Source organism: Phocoena phocoena, chromosome 5, assembly GCF_963924675.1.
Source record: "Phocoena phocoena chromosome 5, mPhoPho1.1, whole genome shotgun sequence".
Lineage (NCBI taxonomy): Eukaryota > Metazoa > Chordata > Mammalia > Artiodactyla > Phocoenidae > Phocoena > Phocoena phocoena.
The window spans coordinates 34,846,738-34,865,269 of NC_089223.1; the positions used below are offsets into that span (position 1 = coordinate 34,846,738).

General features: G+C 39.0%; 1 protein-coding gene across 1 annotated transcript in view; it reads right to left on the reverse strand.

Moving 5' to 3' along the window:
- TLL1 (tolloid like 1) overlaps nt 1-17,735 on the reverse strand; it is a 268,602-nt gene extending 250,867 nt beyond the window's left edge. Inside the window, exon 1 of the mRNA XM_065877313.1 lies at nt 17,567-17,735. Coding sequence (XP_065733385.1) covers nt 17,567-17,735 — 169 coding nt within the window. The remainder of the gene's footprint in view (nt 1-17,566) is intronic.
- Between the last annotated feature and the right edge of the window lie 797 nt (nt 17,736-18,532).

Consider the following 18,532-nt stretch of genomic DNA (forward strand, 5'->3'; position numbering starts at 1 on the left):
AATGAGAAATCTGCTGTCATTCCTATCCTTGCTCCTCCTTATATACAGTTGACCCTTGAACAACACAGGTTTGAAGTGCCAGGATCCACTCATGCATGGATTTTTTTCAATAAACATAGTACCTGTATTTTCATTTTACAGATCTTTAAATTAACTAAGTGTCGAGGAAAGTTTGTGTTCAATTAGAGATCACAATATGTGGAATCAAAAAAACTAGGATTTGAGTCTTGATTCTATCCAAAATGATTCAGCCTCCTTCCCTTGGGTGAGTCATTTATCAATTCCTTTGTTTTTGAGGAACAGATAGCAGTACTCAGATGTTCAACTGTTTGGGGTCAGTGCCCTTACCCCCAAGTTGTTCAAGGGTAAACTGTAATTCCTTTGTATGTTCTTCTGTCATGTGTTCTTTACTCTCGCTTCTTTAATATCTTCTCTTTATCACTGGATTTAAGAAATATTATGTGACATAGTACAGATTTTTTTGTGCTTTTTGTACATGGGATTTATTTAGATTATTGCATTTACACATTTACTGTTTTCATCAGATTTAGAAATTTTCAGGTATTATTTCTTGAAATAGTTTTCTAGACTTTGTTCTCTCCCACCCCACCCCCATTTACCTCTTCTCCTTCAGAAACTCCAGTTACTTGCACACTAAGCCACTTAACATTGTCCCACAGCTCACTGATACTCTATTGTGCTTTAAAGTCTCTTCTCTTTGTGCTCCATCTTGCATAGTTTCTTGTATTGTGTTCAAGTTTACTAATCTTTTCTCCTGTGACGTACAATCTGTTGGTAATACCATTCAGTATATTGTAAATTTCACATGTTGGATATTTCATTTCTAGAAATTTGATTTGGGTCCTTTTTAATATTCTTCATGTCTAAAAATTATTTTTTAAATCTTTCTTCTAGCTTATTGAACATATGAAATAACATTATAATATTTAGTTTAATGTCTTTGTTTACTAGTTCCATCATCTGTATCATTTCTGAGACACTTTTATTTGACTGATTTTCCTCCTCATTGTGAATTATATTTTTGTAGTTCTTTGCAAGCCCAGTTGGATTTTGAGTTACTTTATTATAAATACATTACAACATTACATAAAGTTTGGGGAAATTGAAAAAGCAAAATGATTTATAAGCTTTCCATGCTAATAACTTTCATTTTTGTTTTCTCATTTATACTTCATCCACTTCCATCTATATTTTACATACTTTACATAATAGAACTATAATTATTATTGCTCACAAACATTCAGACATAACAAAGGGGGGAAGTATACATAAATCTAGCATTCCTTAAAAAAAAAACTCTTAAGTTCTTACTAGCCTTTATCTTTTACATGCTTATCCCATTTTTACAGTTGTACTGAAAGCATATAGTCAACTAATATTTCCATACTGTCATTTTGTATTATAAAAATATTTAATATCCCTACATAGTCTTTGTCATTAATTTTTCCTATTAAATATTTTAAGGCTTGAAAAATTACAAAGTACTTTATGCTTATCTTACAAATAAAACAATTCAATTTTATGAAAGAAAAAATTATATAGTCTCTACACCCTATGCCTATTCCATTTCCTCAGGTAACAAATATTAACAACCTGGTATGTGTTCTTCCATACCTTTTTCTATTTTTCATATGTAAACAATATATAGACAAAATATACACTTTTTGTGGGTTTTTTTGAAGCTTGCTTTTATTTTTCATTCATTAACTCATGAATATAGAGAATTAGTTAAAGCATATATGTGTTGATTTAGAGAGCTGAATCAACACATATATGCTTTAACTAATTCTTTTCAATATCTTCATTTTATTTTTTACTAAGGATAGAACATATTTTAGTCAACCATTTTCCTAATGTTAGACATTCTCATTGTTTCCATATTTTTTTTCTTTTTTTGCCTCTTAAAACAATGCTGCAACACTGATTTGATGCCAGAAGCAATGCTGATTGAATTTTAACTTGTTGGTTGCTGGATATCTTTATATTCCTATAAATACTCTTGAGTTTTATTCTGGGAAGCAGTTAAATTACTTGGATCTTTTCTGATCCTTTTTTCAAGCTTTGTTAGGTAGGACCAGAGCAGTGTTTAGGCTAGAGCTATTCCCAATACTGCAGAAAAACTCTTCTCAGATTCTATCTGATGTCCAGTAAATTATAAGATTTTCCACTCTCCTGGGTGACAACAGAGCATTCTTACCAGCTCTGTGTGAGCTCCAAGGATGTTTACCTCTTATCCTTTTGGGTAGTTATTTCCTGAGTATTGTGTAGTCTTTTTACATGTGTGCACTAATCACTAGTCTGCTGAGTATTCAGGTTGGACATTGCTGGGAATTCTCTGCAGGTCTCCAAAATTTTCTCCATGCAGCTCTCTCCTCTCTGGTACTTTGCCTCATAAACTCTAGCTGCTTTGGATTCTGGACTCCCAGCTCCATCTCCTCAACAGGGAAACTTCTGGTCTCTGCCTGGATTCTCCAACCCTGTTGTATACATAGTAAGCTGGGGCAGTCATAGGGCTCACCTCATTTATTTCCTATTTCCCAACGACCACTCTCCTTTGTTGCCTGATCCCCAATGTCTTGGGAACTATTGTTCCTTATATTTTGTACAGTTTTAGGCACAGGGATAATCTGGTCCATGTTACTCCATCCTGTCCAGAAGCAGAAATTTACACAGCTTGAATTTAGCAAGATTTTAGTCAGTCCCATATCAAGAAATATTATCATTAAATTTGGATCAAATTTTATTTAAGTAGTGAACACTCATTTAGAAAACCTACTAAAAAAGCACTTTAAAACTTATTTTCATTCTATGGAAGTTTATAAGACTATCAAGTGATAGTCTCGCTCAAAAACTCAGTACTAGCTTACATGCTCACTAATGACTTAAAATGACAAATACAATTTGGAGTTAAAAGAAAGAATGAAGTTGAGGGAAACGGCTACCGTCTTAAAGATGAAATCTCTAAAACTTTCTTTTAGAGAAGAAAAATCTCTATAACCACAACCCAGATCAAGGCTGACTAAGAATGACTGAGCATAACGTAGAGGCACCAATATAAGGAATGCAAAAATTTAAACGGCAAGAGAGTCATTGGAGTACCCAAACTAGGAGCTACCCAAAAGCAAAGTGGTAAAGTAGGCTAGGGTTGTCCTCAGAGCTGCTTTCTCCACCTTCTTATTTTCTGTGTTCCTAGTATGTTTATGAAACAGGTCTGATCTTTCACATTAATGATTTTCATGTTAATGACTTAACATTTACCCAGCAAAAGAGTATTTGTGTTAAAAGAAAAGAGGCATAGAAAGAGCAGTGCTTACTTCAAAGCAATCATTAACGGCATATTTTCAGGAAACAATAACGAATCAGTGAATGACACAGTGTATGGCAGTGATCTTTCTAATCTACCTCTTTTCATATACACAAGTCACCACCACCAACTTCATCGATTTGCATAATCTCCTCCAAAATAGGTTAAGCATGATAACTGGGATTGGTTAGGACTTCAAAATATTACAGTGTCTCTAATATGAGGAGTTTGAGGTTATAACCTCTAAAAGTACATTCAGAGCTACATTTCTATGACTTAATAAGATTTCATTTGAGATCCTGTAACTAAAAAGTCAATACAGGAAAGTTTGAATGAGTAAATGTCAATTGAGGTTAAAATTGTATTATTAAAGCTTTGAATAGTCATATGAGAAGAGGTTAAAGAAGTTACTCTTGCACAGGCTCCGGACGTGCAGGCTCAACGGTCATGGCTCATGGGCCCAGCCGCTCTGCGGCATGTGGGATCCTCCCGGACCGGGGCACGAACCCGTGTCCCCTAGATCGGCAGGCGGACTCTCAACCACTAGCGCCACCAGGAAAGCCCCAAAGAAGTTATTCTTATTTTAAATAAAAAGCTTTATTAATTTTTTTAAAAATTGAAGATATCAAATGATGGTGGGTTGCTTCTCTATTTTTTCAAAATTGGTAAAACAGATACATTAAATATCAAAAGATGTAGAAACAGATTCCCAATCTACCTCACTGGAAAGTTTAAGAAAAGCATAATCCTGCAAGATTAGAGTAATCAAATTTGCCTAAAGGCAGCAAGGCAGTGCAGACAACTTGTACACTGCTTCATTCAAGCAGTGCATCTTTCCCTTGCAAATCACAATGGCTAGTTTGACTTACACATGGATGTTCTTCCCCTGTGAAATCTGAATTGAATCCTTTCAAGTGAAGGGTATAAAAATGTTTACATTGCGCTTCCCTGGTGGCGCAGAGGTTGAGAGTCCGCCTGCCGATGTAGAGGACACGGGCTCGTGCCCCGGTCCGGGAAGATCCCACATGCCGCGGAGCGGCTGGGCCCGTGAGCCATGGCCGCTGAGCCTGCGCGTCTGGAGCCTGTGCTCTGCAACAGGAGAGGCCACAACAGTGAGAGGCCCGCGTACAGCAAAAACAAAACAAAAAAAATGTTTACATTTACAATGAAGTCGTCACACAAAATTCATGAAACTTCTGGAGTTCTTGTGCATAGCTATCCTGAAAGGTCAGGTAAGACAAATGGTGCCTCGATCATTATGAAATTACCAATTAACCAAAGTAGACATATGGTATATTCTTATAGAAGACCTATGGTTATATTTAATAAACAATGATAAATGAGTTTTTAAATAAATCCATTTAATCATCATAATTTTTAAGATCTAGAAGGAAATGTCCTGATGATGTTTAATATTTTAAAGTTCTTTTTAACTTTTAAAGTCCCTTTTAAAGACTGCTGTTTCTGCCAAAATGACAAACTAGGTACTATGGGGCTGAGCTTCCTACATAACTAAAAATGCTAGATAAAATACTTTTAAAAATCTCCCTGAATGTATGACAACATGAGTAAAACATTTTCATGGCTGAGCGAAGGAGGGAATCCAGACAGATAAGCAGAAGACTAAATAAAGCCACCCCTCAACTGAGGGCATGTGCCAAGCTTGGTTGGCATGGCTACTGAACTTTGTTGTCAAGCAGGGCTCAGAGGACAGAAGACACGGTCCAAGGTCCACCCAAGCTGAAAAGAGTAATAGAATAAGCTCTCAAAAATCTGGGACTCCCAAATTTGGGACTCATAGCACCCCAGGTGAGTTCACAAAAACTGATTTTCTGAAAGCTTGAACCTAAGTAGAATGGAGAAGAGCTAATATCCTCTGAAATCTCATAAGCAAAAATCACCCCCAAAGTAGCTTTGCATTATAAATTTATATTACCATGGTAGTCCAATAAACTTAAGCAGAAAATTTAGTTTAAACTTGTCCTGAATTGTTAGTACTCCCAGACACCCAACAGAAACAAAGAGAAACTCTTTCAGTACATTAAAAGGAACAAATAATTCCAATCTTCCACAAACTGTTCCAGAGTGTTTATAAGGCAAACATACCTTGACATTAAAACCTAACAAGAACAATAGAAGAAGAAAAGTTTCAGGCCAGTTTAACTACTGACCATAAAACAAAAATTCCAAACTAAATATCAACAAATTGAATATAGGGATATAAAAAGAATGATAGCTTGTGATCAAATTGGGTTCATCTCAGAAATACAAAGTGGGTTAATATTAGTAGATCAATTATTCTAATTTACCACATTAAAAGGTGAAATGAGGATAATTACATCATCTCAGGAAAGGCAGAAATCCTTAATCTGACAAAAGGTACCTATTTTTTAAAAAGATCCCAAGTAGCATAATTGATGAATAATTGAAAGCATTCTCTTTAAAACTGGGAACAGAGTAAACTAGGTCTCAGTTATCACTTCTATGTAACACTGGAAGACTATCAGCACATAAGGTAAGATAAATTAAATTAAACTAAAAGCACAGGAATTGTAAGTGAAGAAACAAAGCTACACTTTTATATCAGATGATTTGATTACCTATGTGAAAAATATACAGATAAATTATTAAAATTTATAAGAGACTGGAAAAGATTTTGGATAAAAATTAACTACATCAAAAATCTAATACATTTCTACACAAGAGCAGCAAATGACTTAAAAGAGAAATTTTATAAAATTGTATATCAAAATGTCATCAAAAGTAGAAAATATATGTGAATAAGTCTATCAAACATGAAGAAAGAAACTTTAGAGATAAAAATATTAAGAGTATTAAAGAACATGCCTAAACATGCAGATATATACCATACCCATGGATTAGAAGACTCGATATCATAAAAATAATTCTCTGTAAAGTAACCCATAGATTCAATGCAATTCTCATCTAAATCCAAACAGTGGGACATGATGAGTTGATTTCAAAGTTAATACAGAATACAAAAGCCCAGATATAACCAATCTACTCCTAAAGAACAACAGCAGGCCAAGACCTGCATAACAAACATCAAAAATTGTGTGCAACTCAAAGAGATCCAAACTTACTTGCTTTACAAAACACAAATGCGTTTTTTATCCTGTTTGTTACGTGGCTCATCTGTACCAGTTTCTCACGCCACTCACGTAGGCAGCCACGAAGACATCATCTTGAACTCTTCCTTTTCTTTATCTCTCGACCTCCACCCCAAGGCTATCCAGTTGTTGACTGGTCTTTTAAATAGAACCCCTCTTTTCTACAACTGCTGACACAGTACATATGAAAGCACTCATCAACACTTCCCTCTACTCTTACTCCAGCAGGTTTCCCTCCTCCCACTTGCTCCTTACTTCCTATAGCAACTATATCTGACCATCCTTCACATCCTCACTTATCTTTAAAAAAATCTGGCTGTTATCAAGCCAATGACCTGCTTCAAAACTCCAGTAAGTCCCCATCCCACTGCCAAGGGGATCACATTCACACCCCTTAGTTAGGCATTTAAGATCCTTTACATTGCACATAACAGAATCATTTCTTGCCAAAGCACAAACCCTAACATACCCTACCCACATTAGATTATTTACCACTTACTGTCCTTTCATAAAAGTCCATGAATCTTCACAACTTCAATTTTTATTTAGTTATTTGATTCTAAAGTTTTACACCACATTTTCTCCTGGAAAAATACTACAAGACTTCAAGATTCGGTTCAAATGCCACCTTCCCTTACAAGCCTTCTCTATTCCAAATATAATTAATGAATTCCTTCCTCTGTGTTACCACAGTATTTTGTTTATTACACATTCATATTGATAATTGAAACACATGTTGCTTTTTTTCTGGCAGATACTGAAATCCTTACTATAAGGGAACACACCTTATTTGTTTCAAGCATCTTCCTGAAACATATCTGTTGCAAAATACTGGTTGTGTTAATTTGCATCTGTACGGTGCATCACAGTTTACCAAGACCTTGTGCATTTTACCCTTACATGTTTTATGGACTAAGTATCACTACCCCCTTGTTACAAATGAGAGAATTTAGGTTCAGAAATGTTCAGTAAGTAGACCAAGATAATGTAATTAAACACAGAAGAGTCAAGACTTACACCTAGGTCTCCTGGCACAATATCCAGTGCTCTTTAAACTACATTACCTAGATTCATGCTATTAATTTCTATTGGAGTTCGTTCTTTACTATTATAAAAGCTCAAGAATGAAAACTTCCTTTGGTAAAGACTTGGTTGAGAATTGAGACCCTTCATTAAAAAATATATATACATAAGTTAACTTATGATGAAGAGTAGTCCCTTACTAGACAATTCAGTAAACTGGAGGTCTGAGAAGTTGAATTTTATGAAGATAATTAGCATGATGCTCTTGTGCCAAGTGGAAGAACGTTTTCAAGGATAGATATAAGTGATTAATGTAATGTGTCTTTTAATATGTCGTGTATTTAGTAAAAATGCTTAGAGCCAGAAAAACTTTCCTGCAATTTCCTTGCCTAGATTTCTTGTTCTTTCCATTATGAATATTGATATCAAACTTGAAAGAATTGGATTTTTTCCATCCACTGGCCATGTTGTGCTCATCCAACATACAAATCTGACTGAACAACACTCAATTCTGATGCTGTTGTGAGACTAACATGCTCTGATAAGCACGTATGTGATGCCCACATAACTTGTCACTACTCTGGCAGATTTTTACTGATGGACTGAGGTTGGAAAAGAGCAGTGGGAAATTATGCATAAATTGGTTTCAAGGCCAATTTTGGCAAAGTCAAGTCAAGGAACTGCACAACCTATTGCAGCTGCAACCTGGTGGCTGTCATGATTTGGTTGGAACCATGAGAAACCTCAGGCTTTATCAAGACTGACCACTGAAGAGGTGTAAAATCTTCCCTTTCCTCTGAGTGGACAGTGTGAGTCACTGGCCCTGAGATTTCTTGGTACCACATCAGAAGAGCTCTTGTTCTGATGTCAGAGAAACCAGGATTCTGAAAACTTTGGGACTTGAACAGGCTTAGAGATTTCTAAGTCTCAGAGACTAAGGCAAAGAAAAATCAAGGGACGTCCCCAAGGTTACATGAAAATACAACAGCAGAACCAATAGCAGAAATTACATTTCTTAACTACCAGTCCAGTTTGTTTTCCAATTGACATACCACTACCCACTTAGAGTTATGTAAAGAAAGAAAAACTTACATTTGCTTTTTGAAACCACGGTAGAATAGTGTAAGTAAAAAAACCTAGATATTCATTTCATCTGTTTTATCATTTGCTTTTGCTTCTCCTAATTTGTAAACAAAGAAAAAGGTAACCACGTACTTTTTCTTTTTTTCTTTTTTTTTTTTGCGGTACGCAGGCCTGCTGTGGCCTCTCCCGTTGCGGAGCACAGGCTCCGGACGCGCAGGCTCAGCGGTCATGGCTCACGGGCCCAGCCGCTCCGCGGCATGTGGGATCCTCCTGGACCAGGGCACGAACCTGTGTCCCCTGCATCAGGAGGCGGACTCCCAACCACTGCGCCACCAGGGAGGCCCAAGAAAATGATTTTTTAAGCCATCCCCAAGTTGAAAAAAAGCCCTCATACCAAAAGAAGAAGAAAAAGAAGGAGGAGGAGGAAGGTGAGAGGGAGAGGAAGAAGAAGAGGAAGAAGAAGAAGAAGGAAGAAACATCATGGCAGCACATGGAATCCAGAATTCCGGATTCAAATTCTGATTCTATCATTGGGTAACATAACACATGTTATCATAAAGCACTAAGCTACAGGTACCATGCAATACAGAAATAAGGGGTATTAAAGGATACTTGTTTATGAAGCATACAGCTTTGTGTATGATGCTCCATTCCACCTTCACATACACGAGAAATCTGTTCTTATTATAAACATTTAAATCCTGGGACACACGGGAGGTATAGCCTATAATCAGAGCCTTCTTTCTGCATTTAATTCTTGGTCACTTGTTCCCCCAGCAAACTGCTCACAATCTCTTTGCACATAGAAACATAATGCAACACAAGACCCCCGATTTTTAGGTCATTACTTCTGTTACCCATTCCAGGTGGCAAATCCTAATTATTCTTCTCCTGATGACTGCCTGCAGGCCACACTTCATGGAGATCCAAATATATATTATTTCTTCTCCTGGGACTAAAAAGTAAATATGAAAGGAAAACCTCCCCTTGTTCTTAGGTTTAGAAAAACTGTTTTGCCAGTTTCATTCTTAATCATTTGTTAGAGAAAAAGTACAAGCAGAAAATCTTCCTCCTAGACAACATGATAATTTGCTAACAGTAATATGTTTTCTTCTAAGAAATTGTAATATAGTAAATATTACACATAGTATATATTTTGAATGTGCCAGACTTCCTACTCTTAGGAAACCAGACTGGAGTTCCAAGAAGTTTAGTTAACTCTATGAGCTGTCGAAGCTTTCAAGTTTTTGACTTGAGGGCTTTTAGACAAGTTGGAATTGAAAAGATAAAGTTATTTAAGTACTTTCTTACAGCATATTTGTTTTCTCAAAGGCATTCACACATCATTTACATATATAATGTACACTGTAAACCACTTTCCTGAACAGCCTGCATTTGCAAGGATGTTCTTCACACTCTTTATGGGCTCATAAGCAGGAATTCAATGAATACTCAGAGAGCAATCTAAAATGTGAAACAATTTAATGGGTACCACATAAAACGCCAGGGCCTCTGCCAGGAACGAGACACTAATGACTGAATTCTACTCGAATCCAATTCAACCCCCACCTTAAACAACATGGAGAGCCTTGCTGTCACAATTTATATACTTGGGGCAACAAATAGCAGTTTCTCCCCTAGACTACTTTGCACTCAAATATATCTCTATTAGAATTAGTCGTATTCATTTTCATTTGTCTTACACATAGTTGAGGTATTTCATTTGTGACTCCACACTTAGGAAATACCCTCTTGAAAGGGAGTAGGGCCTGCCCAATATTCCATACAATTGAAAGTAAGTATTGGCCTTACTCTGACAGTACAGTATATGGCTTATAAAATGCAAGAACGTTGAAGGCAAGATGTACCCTCACTAAAGAAAATCACAGTGGATGAATGCACATGGCACAAATACCATCACTTCAATTGCCAGTCTTAATACATTTGTACTGACTGGAGAGCCAGCAAAGGAGATTCATAAAAAGAGAGGCATCACATACCAAACCTGGGGTCAAGTTCTCATTGTTTATCAACTGGGATGGCAGACCAGACACTGGATCCTTCTGAGTTTCAGTTTCCTCGTGTGTCCAAATGGGTTAACAATAATGTTAATTGTTAGGGGTATGGTGAAGACACGAGACTTTTTACAATGTAAAAATATGAGCTATGTTACTTTGACATGAGTCATGAAGGCAATTCCTAGATATGTGAGGTATATGGAGTCCAAGGATTTATTCTCTGGAAATTTCTCCATTTGGCTCTTTTCTAGTTCTGCATGATGCTCTTCCCTGGTATTTAACTTTCATGCAGTGAGGGATACTTAATAACACAAAAATCTGAGTATAAAACACAAAACCATAAACTTCAACTACTAGGCATTTGGATCAGAAAGATCAGGGTAGAGGAATGGAGCTCCATCCTTTCAGGATAGTCAATTGACTGAACTAAGGTCAAGGTGGTTCCAATGCTGCACAAGGGCCGGGATTATCTTAATAAACACTCCAAATCCACTCATGGTGAAAGAGAACTCTGAACCTGCTGATATCAACCACCAGACTAGGGGCCATTCGAGGTGCCCCCGTGGCACACAATCCATGTGCTGAAATTTAACAAAAGTGAGAAATGTAAGGAATACAAAAACTATTCCACATCCTCCTCCCTCATCACACAAATTAAGTGTCATCAATAGGAAGTTCATCAACACAGAAGACATTGATAGTAAATACATGGTTTGTGTCTCCACCTCCGTAATGACTCCCTGATTTGTAAAATGGGGCAGTGTGTTAGAAATTGTTGAAATGTCATTTTCAAACATTGAGATGAATGCTTTAGTAGCATATTAATACATAAAATTAGATTTCATTTTGGGAAAAGTAGTATATTTAGAAACACTTCTGACCATGCTTTTAACTTTTTGGAACTATTATCATTTGAGAAGTTTTGTGTTTTTTTTAATATGGTCAATAGCAAATATTTTAGGTTGAACTATAAATGTAAGTTGCAGGAGGAGAGCTGATTAAGACAAACACCTCATTGGTTCACTTTCTGAATTTCAATTAACACCTAATTTACGATACTTCTTAATACAAATGCAGCTTGACAGGATTAGTACACATTTTGTAAGGAGCTGACAAAGCAAGCATTCCATTAGCCAGCCCACAATGTCTCAAAATTTAATAGTCAATATCCCACTTTCAGGGCTGATGTTGTCAAGAACTAAATAAATAAGCAAGGAGCCCCCACTTCTGATTTCTGAGAAAGAACACATTCTATGCAATTTGTTTCATAGCTTTGAGTTAAAATTATATTTTTAATGTTCCTCCTCTCGTAGCATTCTTCAATAGATAACTAAAGGAAATAAACCACCGAAGCCACATTGCTAAATCATTCTATTGTATCCAGGGTTGGGGAGAAAACTCTCTACACCTTAATTTAGGAAGGATAAGTCCATGATTAATTCCAGATCTTGGAATATAAAAGAGCTGTAAGAGTCCTCAAAATTCCCCTAGTAGAGGAAATCTCATATCCCCAGGAATCTGGCCAGGCACCTGAGCCCTGGCCTAGCCCAGGCCTCACTGTGGGCTCAAAATGCTGTGGGCGGGGGCCTTCCTTACAGTTTGGGGGAGCAGCAGAGCTCCCTTCCCCCACCTCCCCAGACACAAGATGGTCCCAGCAGGATGTGCAAGGTTGCATTTTAAATGGATTATTTGCCTCTATCTTTTCCAAGCATTGTTAGAAAAGCTTAGGGAAGGTCCTAGTTTTAAACATTTTAAGCAGATGGTACTAATATACTATTAGAAAAAATAGATAACAGTCTAAAAAGAAAAAAAGTTAATGATAGTAAATCACTAGCATCTGATACTATCTACCTGAGTTCTAGGAACATTGAAGGGTAACCCCTGTCCAGTACACTCACTGATTGAGAGGTCTAAAGGATCATTAATGTGACTAATATTCTTAAGGTTTACAAAGAATATAGTGGTAACTACAAACAAGTGAGTCTAAATTTTAAATCAGGGAAACTTGCTAACATGTACAAAAATCAGATTCATACATACACAATGGGGGAAGAAAATATGTTTTCTGTAGAAGAAACTATATATGGTATATATTAGACTTTTGTAGAAAAGTGAGCCATCATGAGGGCAAGAGGAAAAGTTGTGGAATTATATATTAACTTTCTCAAAAAGCCTTCACTAGCTCTTACCCACTTTTAACTGTTCCGCTGTGGGTTAAGGAGGCCTAAACAGAGAAAGGAGGGCTCAAAGAGCACCTACTTGAAGGGAAACCATAAAAGTTCCATGAATTATTACAGGAACTACCTCACAGAAGGGATGCCAGTTAAATTTTGAATTTGTAAAGCAGACTACCCTCTTCAGAGACAAAAAGTGGGAAGATCTCAGGAGACTGTGTAAACAAGCAAACAAAAAGGAGCTTTAGAGCCATCTTAGACTGAGAGGATATATTTTTAAAAAAAAACAATCTATCTTATTCCTAACTAATATCAGTAACTGCCATTGGCGGACCAAACAAAATCAATGTAGGCCCTCAGGACAAGGGCTAAAGAATTACTATTGGCAAATGATGACTAGAATTCAACTCTACAGAATTCTTATCCATCCCTTTTGCAAAAACTGTATTTTGACCACTTCTGATTTGGCACTAGAGGCAGGAGGAGAAAAAAAAAATCAAGATCTGAGGAATGAAAACTAAAACAGAAGAGACTAGCTAAGAGAAGCAGCTCTATGAAACACATTTTTAACATGAGGGTTTGGCAACCTAAAAAGGTGCCAGGCAATAAATATATGTTTGTATATTTAATATTATGATGGAATAAAGTAGACATAGGGTTAAACATCAAATTCTAAAATGCCATACCTGGGAGGCTGCCAATGAAGCTAGAAAGTACAACACTGAGAACCAAAAAATGATAAGATCTTACTGAGAGATTATAAATTTATGAAAATTTCCCCAAGAATTAGTATACTAGGACATTAGGACACTGGTTATAAAGAAAAGCAGGAAGAATAATCCTTTAGGATACCAAAAGCCTATTTCTATATAAACAAGCTTGCATATTGCCACTCTAAAGACAGATTTAACCTTGCAAGTCACTGACCTTTAATCATGCTTGGATTTTTTTCAAGAAAAATAAACCATTTACTCAGAAGATTAAAGGTAGGGAAGTCTTTTTTTCAGAGTTTTCACACTTGTTTAAGAGGATAAAGATACCCTTATCAGCCTCTACTCATCATTCAAAATTCTAATTTATTCATTCTTCCTCTTTAGATATTATATTTCCAATTGCCTGTGCTTTCCTGATACCCTCTTAAATACAAAAAGAGAAAAGAAGGGAGGAAGGTTTGGGGAGGGAGGGAGGGAGGAAGGAAGCGGGTAGGGAGTAGGGAGAGAACACAGAGTTGGTTTATCAGGTATCTGCTTTTCCAGGTAATCTATAGACAAATCTGAGAGATTAATTTGCACACTGAATTTGCCCAAGCTCTTCACAGATATTCACAGATACGCAGATTAACATCTACTGGTACAGTACAGCAATGAAAGAGGACACCTCAGTCTCTGTTCTGGAATGACCTCCTGCAGCATCAGCTTCTCAGTATCCCTCAGGACCCTTTTGAACTAGAGAAAGTAAGAGTAATCTGATTGCAAATTCAGATGACTATGTATTGTGCTGACACCTTAATGTGCAAGACAGACATTCCTTTGAATTATCTGCATCTTTGTGTCTGTTTATATATAGAGATGAATTACCTCTTTTCTGTCCTAATGGATTTGGCTATACAAATTACATTTGAGGCTGTGCTACACTGACTTATCTACTTCTATTTATATCAAAAATTTCTTTCTAAAGCAAAGTTAAATTAACACAAATTCTTCCTTTCTATCCTATAGTTTCATGAACTTCAAATCAGAGTTTTGAAAGGCATACAAGTTATATTGTTTCACAAATATATTAAGGATGGCATAATTTTAACAAGTAATATTTCTCCTTGGGTAGCATTTGATCTTGGTTAGAATGAGATGTAAATGAGGGATGAAGATCAATATTAATAGTCTATAGATATGAGAAAGTATTGAGAACTTTCCAGATACCTAACAATGTTAATCCATCCCTGTGATAAACATTAAAAATCAGTTATGATCTCTGTCCTCAAGGACTTTATATTCTCACTGTATTTAGAAAAGATGAAATTATGTTCTTAGTCATTTCATTCATATCAGTTAATGAAAGTAACTGCACTTCTATTAGTTTAGACTCAGATAAACCTGGACAAATTTCTGTTGTTTGCATTTCAAGGAAGTCCTCCAAAACGCCAGCTAAGAATACAGTGTAATTGTTTAATACAAGCAGACTTTGAGCAAGGAGACTTGGAATCAAGTTCTGGGTAACGTTAACAAATGGGTTTGAGCTCATGGAGCAACTGTTTTCCCATCTGGGTAATGGTAACATTAACAAATTCCACTATTTGGGCTGTGCATTGAGCTGAAATAATGTACTCAAAGTGCTCTGAAACCATAAAGCTATGCTAGTCACTATGACATCAAGCCACCATATAGTTTCAGGAACCTTAGGACCCCTGTTAGAGAAGGGCACCTTATACAGTGGGCCATGCCCTCCACTCTGCTCTTGGGGAAGGGCAGATCAAAGGTATCCTGGAGTCTGGAGAACACCCCCTCTTGCTTTTTGGCTATCTTTCACATATCTGTCTTCATCTTTCTTATTTTAGTGACCTTTTTTTGACTCTTGTTTGGGATTTCAATGCACTATTTAATTTTTCCCTGTTATTACTTTTATTTGTCTTATACAGTGCCAAAAAGAGGGACTAAGATTTTGCTACTCTTTAGCCAAGATGGTAAATTAAAGCCTTTCATTTCACTAAGTTAAAAAAGCAGGGTTGATCATTTAAAAGTGATCTCAGATTTTGGCCATACTTCTCAGTCTTCCACTTGGGCCATTCTTATATCTCTTTCATTACACACATGTACAGGTTTGCCTCTTGTACTCAAAAATTGGGAAGAAATAAGATTAGAATAATAATCCATACAAATTTGGTTTTATTGCTGTTTTATCCTCAACAGCCCTGTTCAAAAATAAACCAAAAAACATAAATAAGTAAAATAAAATAAACCAGTAGTAAAGGAAAAATAAAAGTAAATGCTCTTAAGGTTGTTGTTGTTGTTGTTGTTTTTATCTTGCCTGGATGTTTATGTGCTGAGGAAAATAGACATTTATGCTTGAGGTGTGTTTCAATACACATGGTACAACTAAATCGTAAAATTGTACTCTTAAATTGAAAAATACACATGTTCACAGAACCTTCTTCTATACAATTTCTAATGTTAAGATAAGCCTGAAACAACATAACTTCTGAAAATGAATTAGCTAACTTTTGATACTTCTTATAAGATATGCATATTTGAAGTTAATGATTTTTTAAAGCATAAGCTTTTACTTTAATGTGTATAGAAAACTACATTTATTTTCCTGAAATCGGATCAATGTATAGATAAGCCCTGATCTTCTTATATTGGTAGCTGGCTGAATCTTTCACACAACCAAGCATCAGAATAGGTGTTTTCGTAGACAATCTTTAGAAATAATATACTTCATTTCTACCTTTCCTAAAACAAGGAAACCCTCAATTTTCACCCAGTTGCAAACATTATTCAAAACAAATTTCTCAATAAAAAGTAGGTTTAAGGGAGTTGTATACTGAGTTCTGGCTGCCCAACCACAGCAGAAAGGTGTCCTGTCCTCTAAACTATCAAGGAAGGCCTAGGAAACTTCCGGTGGGATAGACTGAGTGTTAAAGGTGATGAGGAAACTTATAAGCAAAATTGAATTAAATCAGAATTCTGAATTCCAGACTGACGTGTTTCTGCTAAGCTACTCCAAGTTTTGAAGAAGTACGCGCAGTAAGAGTGCACCAGGAAAGATCTGATAACGCGAACACATATGCTCCCTGTCACAAACATACCCTCCTTGTCAGAACAATGTGCCATCAAAGGTACAAGTTAACAAGGGAATTTCCAGCATTTTCCTTCATTTGCGTACATCTTTCCTAACTTCAGGCCCAAGAGAGGTCAAAAGAGGTTTACCTAGCTAAGGAAAGGAAGACATCGCAGGCAGACCATCCGCACAGAATCGGAGCGGCAAAGCTACTTTGGGGATTTTGCCCTCCCTTCCTCTTGAGATGCGGCAGAACGTGCCTTCTGCTTACAGACACTCACCTAATCGGCCCCAGGACCCTCGTAATCACTTTCCTCGCATCACGAGGAAATGATGGGTCCACCCATGAATGGTGGGTCACCCATGAATGGTGGGTCCACCGACCCAGGTTCACCTTGGCCTCACCTAAGTGGAACAGGGCCCGGGGCCAGAGCGTGTGACTCTGACCTCAGGCGGCGGGAGAAGGGCCGGGCGGGGCGTCTCGGTCCCACCGCAGGTCTAAGGGTGCAAACAGGGTGTGAGGGCGAGAAACGAGTTTGAATGGGACGGCAACTTGGAATTGTTTTTAGGGTTTCTTGAAATGGGCAAATGCGCTGAATCCATTCAACGGGGGAGCTTTGGAGGACATCGCCATCCCCTTGTCGCCTGGGACGCACACAGGACCCTGGCCGAGAGGGGGCGAAGGTGTCCCGACGTGAAGTCCACCCGCCCGAGAGCGGGATAGCGGGCGCCCGGCACCAGGGCGGCGCCGCCAGAGAAGCGCCGGGCCGCGGGCGCTGGACTCAGCCCTGGCTGCTGCGTCTGCGGCTCGTCATGCCGCGCCGGGGCGGGGGTGGGGGATGGGGTGTAGGAACTCCAGGAGGTCCCCAAACTCGGAGACAGAGCTTGGCACCCGGTCCCGCCGGCGCAGAGCTGCGGCAAAGGAGGCGGCGCGGCCCCTCGGGGTGGGGAAGGGGTGGGAAGGAGACAGGTGAGACCCGGCGCCCTCCCAGCGCCAGCCGCGCCCCCGCTGTCTCGCCCCGAGAGGGCACTCACCGGCTTTGCACGGATCCTTGTAGTCCAGCGCCTCCGCCTCTTCCTCTCCGTTGCCACCGAAAGTGTAGTCATAGTCGAGGCCGGCGCAGACCCCCAGCTCCGCGCAGAGGACAGCCCCCGTGGCCACCAGCCACGCGAGCATCCCCAGGGAAAGCGTCTCCAGCCCCATCTTCCTCGCGAGGAAGGGCACCGGTGGCTGTCCTCGTGGGAGGCTCCTCGGCGCGGCCGGCGCTCAGGTGTCTGGGGACATGGGGCGCCGTCGGGCCGAGAGAGGGCTGGGCGGCCTGTCCCCCGGCGCGGGCTAGGTGGCGGGCGGGGGCAGGTACGGAGCGGGTCCGGGCGGGCGCGCGGCCAGGCTGCCTCCCCGCGGCCGTCCTTCCTGCGGCTCAACGGCTCGGCTGCCCCAGGCTCAGGCTCCCGGGCTCAGGCTCCCAGGTCCCCGGGCTCAGGCCCCGCGAGTGTCCCGCACCCAAGACCCGGCGCCGCCCTGGGAGGACGAGACCCTTCTGCACATCAGCGCGTCTGAGCTGAAAGTGGGGACCGCGGTCGCGGGTGGGGGGCAGACATCCCTGCGCCGCCAGACCTTAAAAGCCGCAGAAGCAGCACGGCAACTGGCTGCGAGAAGGGCGAAAGTGGGAGGATTTGGGGATGCACTGTTTGCCTTCTCCCCCCCCCCCACCCCGGCTGTCTTTTTACCCTCTTCCTAACTTAAAAAAAAAAAAAAAGAAAAGAAAAGAAAAGAAAAAGAAAAAAAATCTTCGCAGCATCTAACCCAATCACTTTCATCCTGCTTACTTATTCATACAATCAGGGTCAGGATCCGGGCCACAGCCTCCTCTCCGCCTCCTTTCGGTAGCCCTACACGAGCAGACAGACACGAGCGCGCCGAGAATTCCATTTATAATTTACTAAAGATAAAAATGAATATATCATGCACTGCGTCCAGGAACAGTAGTTAATAGATGA